Source organism: Neospora caninum, chromosome VIIa (genome assembly GCF_000208865.1).
Source record: "Neospora caninum Liverpool complete genome, chromosome VIIa".
Lineage (NCBI taxonomy): Eukaryota > Apicomplexa > Conoidasida > Eucoccidiorida > Sarcocystidae > Neospora > Neospora caninum.
Window position 1 is genome coordinate 765532 of NC_018393.1, and position 11683 is coordinate 777214.

General features: G+C 56.5%; 1 protein-coding gene across 1 annotated transcript; it reads left to right on the forward strand.

Moving 5' to 3' along the window:
- Positions 1–7811: 7811 nt before the first annotated feature.
- On the forward strand, positions 7812–10986 carry NCLIV_020050 (Zinc finger (C3HC4 RING finger) protein, related; the record flags this gene model as incomplete). Its single annotated transcript, XM_003882199.1, has 6 exons — positions 7812–8471; positions 9214–9365; positions 9923–10001; positions 10197–10277; positions 10334–10523; positions 10907–10986. The coding sequence occupies 6 exons, from the start codon at positions 7812–7814 to the stop codon at positions 10984–10986; spliced, it is 1242 nt and encodes a 413-aa protein (XP_003882248.1).
- Positions 10987–11683: the final 697 nt, after the last annotated feature.

Consider the following 11683-nt stretch of genomic DNA (forward strand, 5'->3'; position numbering starts at 1 on the left):
AACTTGGATGCGCCGGTGGAGAAGAGAAAAGAGAGAAGGGAGACAAGACACCCACCCGGTGTCCTCCCCCTCTTCGGTCCCGTCCTTCTCTCTCCCAAGCCACACAAATCTCTCCTCTCGGCGAGTGCCCTCCTGTTCTTCTGTCGCGCGCCTCTCGTCCCGGTCCGCTCGCGCGTCCTCTCGCCTGTGTCTCTCTTTCTCGACTCTTTCTTCTTGACCCAACGAGGCCTCGGCGCGCGGACGATCAGTACGGAGGGGCTGTTTTCTTGCTGCTCCAGAGAGAGTCGACACCGCCGTTTTCGGCCGAGAGGAACAGCCGGAAGAACCTGCGCTGAAGCGGGCGTCCGAAGCGCAAGAAAGAGGAGACAGAAAAGAAACAGAAGAGGGAGACGACCGAGAAGCCGGAGACGAAAGAGAAGAGGGAGAGAGACGGAGATTCGCAGCATTCTGCCGTATGTGCGTCGGCCCACGTACGAGCTGCCTGGCGGCGGACAGGCGACCGAGATGCGAGTTGAGATGAAAAAAGAACCTGTTCAGAGGAGCCCAGGAAGACCAGCAGCGAGAGGCGCCAGCGCATAACGCACAGAGAGGGTGGCGCATGCAAGCGGCCGAAAGGAGAGCGGAGAAGAAAACCTAGGAGTGGAAACGCGAAAGTGCAACGGGGAAACGGATGAGAAGCACCGGGACAAAGCCACGGGGGGGGGGGGGCGTGGAACATGGAAAGCGCCGCGGAGATCAGACCGAAAGAAAGGCAAAAGGGAGCGGCCGAAGAATTTCATCGAGACGAGAAGAAAAGACGAGAGGCTCGGCATCAGCGGAAGGCTCGGACGCACCGGGGAGCACGACTGAAACCACAGAAACAGCGGCGAAGGCGGCTTCCGGAAGGAGAGACACAGGAGACTCCTACCTTTCAAGCTGTCGGTACACCCGGGCTGCCTCCGACAGGGGCGAAGCAGGCGAAAGGCGCAGGAGGGCGACCGAGAGAGAGAGAGGCGACGGAGGACAGCTGGCCGCGCAGAAGCGCCAGAGGCGAAGAAACTCCCGGCGGCGTCTGCAGTGGAAAAGAGAGAGAGGAGCCGGAAATCGAGGTGGGGGATACACGTCGGCGTATCTACTCACACGCAAAGAGATTGACGAGGAACCCCAGGATCACCAGAGACAGCGGGGAGTGACTGACACCAGTGGGGCAGAGGCCCCAGATGATCAGAATTGGGAGGGGCTGGGGACGAGCATTTCGTCGCGCCGCACTGGGACTGTCCCCTGCTGCTTGTGAGGAGGCAAAGACGCAGACCAGCACTGGGAAAGACTGGAGCGCGACAGGAGAAGAAAGGGAAAGGAGAAGAAAGGGGAAAAAGAAGAAAGGGAAAGGAGAAGAGAGGGAAAAGAGAAGAAAGGGAAAGGAGAAGAAAGGGAAAGGAGAAGAAAGGGAAAGGAGAAGAAAGGGAAAGGAGAAGAGAAAGGGAAAGGAGACCGGACCCAGGCAGAGACCCCGCCCCGTTGAGTTTTGTTCGTTTTTTGCCGGATGAAGGAGCGCGGTTTTCCGGCCGTCTCTGAGGTCGGTGCAACGAGAGAAGAAAACAGATTCTCGCCCACACCAGAAGAGAGCGCATCAGACGGAAAGGACGTCGCGAAATGTAGAAGAGCGGCGGAAAGGGTGAAGCGCTCGTTGACGTGTGCTTTTCGCGTTCGCCTGTTGCGACCGCGAATGTGGCGTGGCGCGTGGTGCAGAGCGAGAGGAAAACGTAGAAAAACACTGTTTCCGGGAGGCAAGGGTGTCGCTCGGTGCTCTTCCCCCCCTTTCTCGAATGTGTCGATTTTTACCTCCTTGTAGGAACCAGCCGGTCGAGTCCTTCGACCTTCAAACCCCAGCGAATCCGCTTGCCGTGCAGACATCGATCTCTTTTTCTCTTGTTTCTTTCATGTTCTCCCCTCCCGCCTCGATCTCCCTCTCCATCTCTCGCGTCCGTCCCTGCTTCTCTTCCGCAGTCACTGTCTCCATTACATTCACCTTCTCTTTCTCTTGTCTCTTCTGCGCGTCTCCGTTCTTCTCCTTTTCCCTTTCTGCCGGAGCGCGTTCGGCCGTGTCTGTTCCCCGCGCCTTCTTCTGTTGCTGTTGGATAGGGTGGGGCCTGCAAGAGGGCGCGGAAAGGTGTTCGGTGGGGACAAGAGGAGAAGAAGTGGCGAGTGAAGGGAGATTTTGGAAGCTGTCGAGATGCCGAGGCAGCTGCATGGCAGCGAGCGGACCGAGACAAAACAGAGAGGCAAGACGAGGACGAGAACAGCGAGTCAGTCCCGGAGGGTAGGGAGTTGGGGAGAAGGGAAGAAGCGCCTGAGTCAAGGGGGGAGAAACAGGGAGGCGACGCGGCATACGAGGAAGAGAAGGAGGAGGCGGAAGCGCCCGAGACAACAAGAGGCGAAACGAAAGGATCAGCAGGGGAAATCGAAGAAGGGTGCGCTGGGTACGCGCGCAGAGTGCGGGAAGGAGGGAGGAGAGGAAAGAAGAAAGAAACTGGCGGCAGAGGCAGTGCGGTGGGAACGACAGTCTGCCAAGGTCGCGGCGACGGCGAGGGCTCCGCGGTGTACAGACACCCGACGCGGTACGCGCGCGGGCTAGACCGGATCAGCCGCCCAGTACCCGGACGGAGACCGAGAGAAGCAAGAAGGAAAAGAAAAAGAGAGAAACTTGAGAGGCGAAACGCAGGGAGTCGCATCGTCTCCAGATCTTCCCCCGAGAGAAAGGCTGCGGAGACAACCAGAAACGGGGGCGCCAGGCGCCATGGCGGGAGAGACGCGACAGTGAGCGGAGACGCGGAGGAGTCAGCAGAGAAGCGCGAAAGAACGGCGACGAAGAATGGAGAGAGGCAAACACACGTAGCGAGGAGCGACGTAAGCGAAGAACACAGAAGAAGAAAAACACAAGGTGGAAAAGCCTCGCGCTCGCCGATGTCTTGCGTTTGTTCGTCCCCTTTCGAGGCAGGGCTGTCTCGGCTTTTCTCACCGCCACGCAAGTCGAGATCTGTTTGGACCCGCCAAGAAGAGAAAACACATTGAGAGATCAAAAAAATTTAAAAGAGCACAGAACGCCAGAAGACGATCTTGCGCCTCGGCGTTTTGTCTTGCCCAGTTGAGCCGAGAATGTTTTTGATGTGCATGCGCATGCGTGTGTAGATGCAGGCCTGGGTCGCGCTACGGCGACACCAGCTTGTCCAGGTCTTTCCCGAGCTAGAGAGAAGGAAGGAACCTCCGAGACAAATTAATCGTCTATTTTCTCGGCCACATTTTGAAGGGTGGAACGATCGGGGGCTGATGTGCGGTAGAAAGCTTGTGCGTTGTTGTCACCAATGTCCTCGTCGTCAAGACTGGCCAGGAGACACAGCCCTTTTTGTGGCTGCATGCGCCAGGAGTAAATCCGCACACGCGAAACAGGCCTGGCTCCACTCTGTTCTCGTTTCGCGGGAAAAAGCATTCTGTTTGGTTTTTCCCTCAGCATTCATGCAATAACAGAAACAGCAAAACAACCACGCGGAGTGTGTAGGCCGCTGCCCCAGTTCAGTTTTGCGCGGCAATGTGTACGCAGGTATAATATACCGGCATCTGCATGAATAATTATATATATGTGCATCTATACATGTATTTGTATGTGCAAGCGTCTATACACACATAGACGAGACACGGCTTGTAGATAAGTTCGCGTCACGAATCCAGAGTAAAGAAGACGAATCCTAGACTTTCCGGAGGTGCCGAACTTCGGTTAACGGACACAGGTCTCACACCCGCAAGACCGCCAACTTTGCGTTGAGAGAAACGTGCTTTTTTACCGAGAGTTCCGACGTGAAATCGAGCTCAGCTGCTGGGCTGTTGTTCAGAGAGCTGCTTCTAGAAGGGCCAACTGTGTCCCGTCTGTAAAAGCTTCATTTTGATTGTCAACTGCCAGGCTGCGTGTTTAGGCTCTGGGGTCGACTAGAGCGTCGCCGCAAGACCTCGACGTTTTCCCCGCGTGCCGCTCGAAAGGATCGAGTGGACCGCCTGAACTGGGCGGACTGCCTAGGTTTCCAGCCTTTGAGAAAACGACTGGAAGACATATTCTACGGTGTTAAAAGTAATACCACCCAAAACGGGTGGTTTGTTAGTATTTATGCCATCAACATGTCAGTAAATTATGAATATCGAGCATCTCCAGCGAGGCGAAACGCGTCAGGAAAAATTCCTGGGTAACCCCTACCCCGCGGTGGGACTTAGAGAGCGCAAGGCAGTCGTCTCCTCGATGAGTGAACCGGCAAGAAAGTGCCGATAAAAAAAGCAACCTGAATAGAGGGCCCCCACTTGGTGAGACACTGTGTTTACGAAGAGATGCTGTCAGGTGCACAGACAGGTGTGCCTCACTGGGCATCGTGTACTTCCCCCATAGAGAACTTGGTTGTCTGTATCTCATAAAGCTGGAGTCGTCTTCAGTATCCTAGGAACTAGAATGTGTCTGTTTTTCGATGTTACTTATACAGTAGGCCCCGGTGAGGTGGCCTTGGAGAAGCCTTCTGAGGCTGCGACAACAGGGGAACAGGGAGAACACAGACACCTGGAGATGGACCCGATCGTGGGATAGGGGGGGAGAGGGCCGTTGCCACGCCGCGAGCGAAGCCTTTCGGGTTTTCTGCCTTATGTCGTTCCGGGAAGAACACGGTATCTGACGCAACGGACCCATGAAAGGGTGTCTTTCGGTCGCTGCCTGTTGGCGTTGCGATACGGAGCGAATATATGCCCTCACATCGCCGGTGATCTAAGGGATCGCGCGGGGGGGGGGGGCGCAGGATCAAAACGGCTTCTCTCCCGATTAACGAGCCGCGAGGGCAGTCCTTTTCTTTTCAGCGAACGCGCCTTTCTCAACTTAGATAAGATACGCATTCGTCCGGGAAAAAGGAAATGCCGGCGCACCGTTCTGGCTCGCCTACGGCAATGGAATGCAGGGCGCCAACAGAAAAGACAGGCTCATCGAGGGCGAAAAGACAGCATACTTTGACGAAAGACGCGTTTTCTGTTCAACGACTCCTCACCTGCGGCGGCTACAGGGAAGCACCAACCCCTGTCCACGCAGTCGAGGGTCTGACCCTTCATTTTTACGGTGGCTTCTTAAAACTGCATGAACCGGTCACGAAAAAAAAACCGTCCAGGATGTTCACGTGTGCTAGACGGCTGTAAGAAGGCCTGAGTTTTTGGGCGAATTCCAGATTCGCCCGCTGGCATAGAAGGTGGGTGCTCAGCAGCCCCCGGTCTGGGCACGAGGAACCTGTTAGTGCGCAATGCAGCTAGGATGCGTGTGTCTGTGTATTGCTATCCCTGTAGCTCTACGGAGCAAATACAGGAGGGGCGTCTTGAAGCATGCGACAGATGGGGTTGGTCTCCAAGGCACACTCATGCGACGACTGTTGACTGAGAGTACCGACAGGGAGAGTCAACCAGAAATGATGTTTCTTTTCTGGTCCGTGTGGCGAAAACCCGGGTCTTGCGGACCCTACGACGCTCCGTGATGCGAAGATTTTAGCAGGCGGCGCACAACACGTAAGCGCCCGAATCGAGTCGCGTGCATTCCCTACGGTGTTAGTGAAGGTGCCCGGGACGGGTGCGAATTTGGAATCCTCAGTTTCGCCTCTCTTTCCGCTTCTCTATATCGACGTACCCAACACAGCTGTCTCGTGGCACCGTTTGGAGGAGTGAAAAGCGCAAAATTTCGTGAAGAGCCGGCCAGAAACTACGAACAGAGGCTCCATCCCAGGTTGCTGCCGCAGTGCCAAAGAGTTGTGCGACGGCTGCTGGCGGATACCAGAACGCCGAGAATTTTGAAAAGCACGAGAAAAACCGTCCAAAATCCACACTCAATCCTGCGATATGTAGACACACCCGACTCTCCCTTTGCCACAAACAACAGCGAACGAGACCGTCTCAGTTCGCCTCTATCAAAGTTCTTCTGTCGGCACTCGCTCTTTAAGAGACTCCCGTCAGCACCTGCAAGGGGACCAGAAGTTTGGGGAACGGCTGAAAGGAGCATCGTTCTCTCGACTGACGAGTCGCTGGCTCTGGGCCTTGTTCCGATCTGTGTGCATGCAACGTTGAGTTGTTGAGTGCGCATCTCAACGGCGAATCTACGGTAGCACGGCGAGCTTCTGGTCGTCAAAGTCCATCCCGTCCTACTGGAAGAACCGGGTGTCCTCTTTCTTCCTTTAAAACAGAGTTGTCTTCACCTGCGGCTCCTGGTGTGACGGATTTCCTGTAGAGAAAGCGTGGCATTTGCTCGCTTGTCCCGGCACAGCGGCCTCGTCCACGGTTGCCTATTGCATGCGGACAGCGACAACGCAACCGCCTGGGCCGTGGTCGAGCGTTACCCCAGCCAGCGAGTCTTTCTGTGAATTCTGCGAGCGTTGACCAGCTCTTCGTACCGTAAAAAGACCGAACAGTACTTTTGCGGCCGCAATCCGATTTTCACCTGCGGTTTCTCTCCATTTCTATCGAATTCTCCTCAAGAGCCACGTACTCGGGCGGGTCTCCCTACCGCGGCTCCGTCGTTTCATTGCGCGAGTCTTCCTCGTGTGTGCTTCTCACCAGGCCAGCAGAATGGAGAACAACTCACTCTCCTAAGAAAGACAACAGAGTAGCAGTTCGTGCAGCAAGTGCAGGCTTCCATTTACGTACGTCTCTTTCTCTTCGTGGCAATCTTGGCGCTCTCCTGGCAGGCCAAAACGGTCCCTGCTGGGCGCATCCGAGCTGCTGGCGTTCGGCGTTTTGGCGGCTCTTCGTTTTTTTGTCGTGCTTCCTCTCTTCTTTTCCCATTCGAGCGTGCATGAGGCAGATCTACAGCGAGAGGTCCTAGCCCTTCAGCGCGTTTATTCGCGTCAACACGCTGGTGTGCCGAGGAATAGATGCGCTGCGGCCGTCGACCGCCCCGCATCTGCGTGGTGAATGTACACCGTAAGTTTCACCGTTGCGTGGTCTTCATGGCCGAGACGAACTCGGCCGCTGATGTTACGCTCTTGGCCCTCAGACGATATCACGCAGATGGCAGGAATGCCGCGTGGCTTTTATGTCCCGTATCTTCTCTGCCCGGGTCTCCCGTGAGGAATTCGGGGCGTCTGGAAGACGTTCTGGGGGGAGAGAGACTTCCTGCGATTCTTGCACGGACAACCCTTTGAGGCCAGGCCTTACTCGTGCTTGCCTGTCACTGGGAAGTTCTGCGCAGATTCCAGTTATGTCCATCGATATCACAGGCCTCCGAGTCAATTTTCCACTCCAGATTTTTGCCACGGTTGTCTCTCCGCTTCCTCGCGCTTCGTCGTTCCCCACTGTTGTTCGCAGTTTTCTTCCTTTTCATCACTGACAAGGTGACGCTCCGTTTTCCCGGGAAGGCCGTTCAGAAGGGTTAAGAGGCGAAGGCTGTCGCGCCTGTGTCAGGAGAGGGACGGCGCGACAGAGACGCGCAGGTCTATCCAGGTGGATTCATTTGACGAAAAAAAAGCGTCTCCACAGAGCGGGGGCTGTGCTGCGTATCGACCGGAAAGCGGGAGACCGCTGTCGCCTTCGTGATGGCCATGACTTGATCCGTGGTCTGGTCGTTCGCCGGCCATAACAGCGTTGTCTTCTGTAGAAAGAATCGTCTTTTCGACTTCTTCCTCTTGTACCTGCCGCCTCTTTCCGTCCGTTTGTTCACTATAGTCACGCGAAGCGGCGAGAAATGAGTTTTTCAGGCGGTTGATACGATGGAGAGGACCTCCCGTCAGCAGGCTTCTTCTTCCGTGTCGCGTCCTCCCTTCGCCGGAGAACCGTCGATGCGCTGTTCTCCCCTTTCCTCTCCTGAAGACGCTTCTGCGCCTTCCAGCGAACCACCTGCAGAGGACGCGAGCTCGCCTTCCGCGGCGCACTCTCTCGACATGGCGTCTGCGCCCGTGTCGCTCTCCGTGTCGGGAGAGCAAAAGTTTGCTTCTTGTCCCTCTGCCTCTTCTCCAGGTGAGAAGGTGCCTTCTTCTGATTCACACTCGTCTTCGATGAGAGAGGTTCGCGGCGTGTCTGCCAAGCCCTTAGAAGGCGAGGGGGGTTCTCTGCCGGCTCCGTCGCCGGAAACTGGGGGAGGGCGGTGGGCAGAGCATGAGGACGAAGAGCGGAGGAAAGAAGAGGGGCGCGAGAACGGAGGAGAAACAGAAGAGCGGAGGCAGGGACAAGACAGAGAGACAGAGGAAGCAGACCCGACAGGATACGAGGAACAGACGAGGGACAGAGAAGACAGCGGTGGACGCAACGCACGGAAGCATGAAGGAAAGGATGAAGCAGGGAACCAAGAGATAGGAAAAGATGAAGGGGAAGAGGGTGAAGAAGCGGCTGCGAGGGAATCCTGTCCCCGAGAGCCGGAGAAGGAAGCAGGGGAAGAGGGAGGACAAGAGAGGGGAGAGGAGACAACCTCTGCTGAAGGTTCGTCCGAGGCAGCAAGAGAAGTAAGACCCCAGAGCGAAGTGAGCGCTGCAGAGAGCGCCTTCTCCCGTTCTAGCGCGTACAGCATTGTCTATCCAGGACGATCCAGTCGAACTGGCCGAACAGCGGGAGAGATGCGGAACAGGACCGGCTGCAACTCCGCCACTACCACCACGTCGTCTTCCTCATCGTCCTCGGCATCTTCACGCAGTCGCGGAGATGAAAATACCCGATTCGAATGCAATATTTGCTTCGACGAGGCGACAGATCCTGTGGTTACTCGATGTGGACACCTGGTAAGGGACTTCGAGTCGCGAGACCGACCACATCTCGGGTGTACATGCAGCGTGCCAGCAGGGTGGGCTGTACACGCAACCTAGACGACTTGCGTATAGGCATGCGTTCACCCCTCACTGTTGAGCTGCGGAGTGGTCAGGCGACGGGTTCGGCATGTGGCTAGCGAAACGAGACACCGCCGGATTCTAGAGCGTGTCAGGTCCTCCGGAGCCTTTTCGGCTTCTAATGGAACTGCACATTTCAATGGCCTGTCCCTGTGTCGCCTACGGCCCTGGGCGAATGGGGACGAAGACTGCCCGCACGTTTTTACCCCTCTCGACCCAGCGAGCTTTCTCTGCTCGACTGCAAGTGCCTTTTTCCGGGAATGGGGTTCGCTGTGTGTGTTTTAGCCCTCCTCAAGTGCGCGTGCGACACAAGTTAGGCAGGATTTCCTCCCCTGTCCTCTCTTCCTCTCTGTTTTGCCTGCAGTTCTGCTGGCAGTGTCTGCACTCCTGGCTCCGACGAGGAGCCAGCGAGTGTCCTGTGTGCAAGGGCCACACGACGACTAGCAACGTCATCCCCATTTACGGCCGGGGCGCTGAAAAGCATCCCCGCGATGCGCCGGATAAAGGCGAGACTGCGTAAGTTTCACAGTCGGGGGTGTCCGTGGCGGGGCCCGAGCCCAAAGACATTGGAGCATTGAGGCGGAAATCGGGGTCTTGAATTCGCTTTTCCGCACATGGCTCGGGCGACGAAACGCCGCAAATGGCGTTTTCTCCATAAGGCTCGAGTTTTACACGCGGGGACTCCGCATACACCGATGCGTCTTCTACGAGGGTCCACACGTGTTGTCGGCTGTATGTACACCGTTCGGAAGACGCGCCCTGGCGAATATCTCCTCTCTTCCGCACCCCGTGCGCCGCGCCGGGATGCGGGTGTTTCCTTGTGTGTTTCTGTTTGGCACGCGAAGGTGGACGAACCCGCGCGGTGGTGCTAAGTATCCATGTCTGAATGAGGTCGTCAAAACAGCGTCCATGGTACAGCTGGTGTTTGTCTCCGCGCGTCGCTGGACGGGAGGTTCTTTCTGACGCTGCAGATTTGCACTGGCCAACTTCCTGCCGGTCCGCAAATAGTGGGGCGTTTCGCCTCTTTGATTCAACGCATCGGGGAGCTGTCCGGTTCCTTTCTGTGTGTGCAGCGCAGGCAGGATCCCCGAGAGGCCGCGGGCGGAACGGCCGGAGCCTGGGCCGCAAAGCCAGTCGAGTGTCAGGTTCGGGGTGAGGGCCCGCAGATCTGGAGACGAACACCCGCTTTTGCGAAGAGCAGAAAAGAGACTAGTCTTCCTCGCTCTGTTCCCACGTCCGGACACCGGACACTGAAAGCGGCTGCCTTTCGTGCAAGTGCTTCGATCGTCAGCTGAGCCAGGCGCGTCACTCGTTTCATATCACCTCAAGTTCCCTTGTTTCTTGTAGCCCGGCGACACCAAAGACAAGCGTTGTTTCGGCAGCGGGCGGGATTCGGTTTTCGTGTGTCCGTGCACCTGGGGTTTCGCGGTGAGTGTTTCACTGGCGTTTTTTGCCGTGTTCTGTGCCCTGGTTCGGTTCTTCAGGGCGGAACTGGCGGTGCGAGTTTGTCGTTTGGTTTGTTTCCTTTCTTCGGCCTCGGAGTGACGTGGGGAGGCGGAGCCGTCAACACAGGCTTCTCCACCTCCGCGTCCTCAGCCTTCGACTGGCTGTTCTTTCCGCCTGGCGCACATCGGCGGCGTCCGGGGGTTCATCGTCCAGACCAAGTTCTCACAGGTAACGTCACGCAGCGAGAGAAGGGAGGAAATAGGTGTCTCAGCGCTTGTGGTACGCTTTCCGAAGGAGCAGTCGGCATATGCAGTGCGATTTCGCCATCCTTGTCGAACACACAGCCTTGCTGAATCAGACCAGGGGGATTTCGGCTGTTTACATCCACGTGTACAGCTCTCGCCTTAGAGAGGTTGAATGCCAGTGCTACCGCTTTTCGGGGATGTCTCCGTCCCGTCTTTCACCGCTCAAAGTTGCTTTCTTGAGGAAGGCAGCCGTACGGCCTAGAGATGTGGGCACGAAATTTTCTTCGGTTCCCTGTGGACGTGTGCTGTTTGGTCTCATTGCGCGATGCTTTTTTTCTGCGGGATCTGTCGGAATGTGCTCTTCAGAGGAACAGCAGCGCATGCAGTCTCTCGGCTTCCTCCTCCTGGCCTTTTGTTTCGTGTTGTATATCATTTTTATTGCCTAGGACGACCGAGTTCAATTCGCAGTCCCTGTTCTATCGCAGAAGGTTTCTCGCCATTGCCTCCATTGCCCCCGACCACGAGCAAAACGCCTGCGCAGTTGTGTCAGGATCGTGAAACGGGGATTCGACAGATCCCAAAACGGAGGAGTCGGACAGGGAACGGGGGGGTCTCGTGGGCTTCACGCATTTTCGAGAGGGGGGAAGAAGCAGCTTCTAATGAAAGGTGCTGCTGTTGCACTCGGGGTTTTCGCGTCTCGCTGCTAGACTCAACTAGGGGCCTTTGAAGTGCGTAGCTGTTCCCGTCCGTTTCGCGCTGCCACTGGGTAGCTTGTTCCAGGGTACGCAATGTGTGATGCACGGAAACCGGTGAGATGCTTTGCTTTGCAACAGCAAACGGATACATAGATCTTCCTGCACTGAACACCACGCGTCAGTGTGTCACTGCCATGTGTCATGTCAAGCGTGCGCGCGCGGGTCAAACGAGGTCTGAGCTTTCTGCTAGACTTGAGAAGTGCGGAACTGCTCGATGTGGCGATTGGTTCTCGATAAGATGGGAAAGAGGGACCGGCAAAACTTCCACCATCAGAGGGAACTCTGGAGAGGTCCTCTTGCCGCGCGGTGCTCGGCAGTGGCGGGGCGCGTCACGAGTGTAGCAGAAATTCCCTACACGGCAGTTCTGTGTATGCGAGCTGAAAGGCAG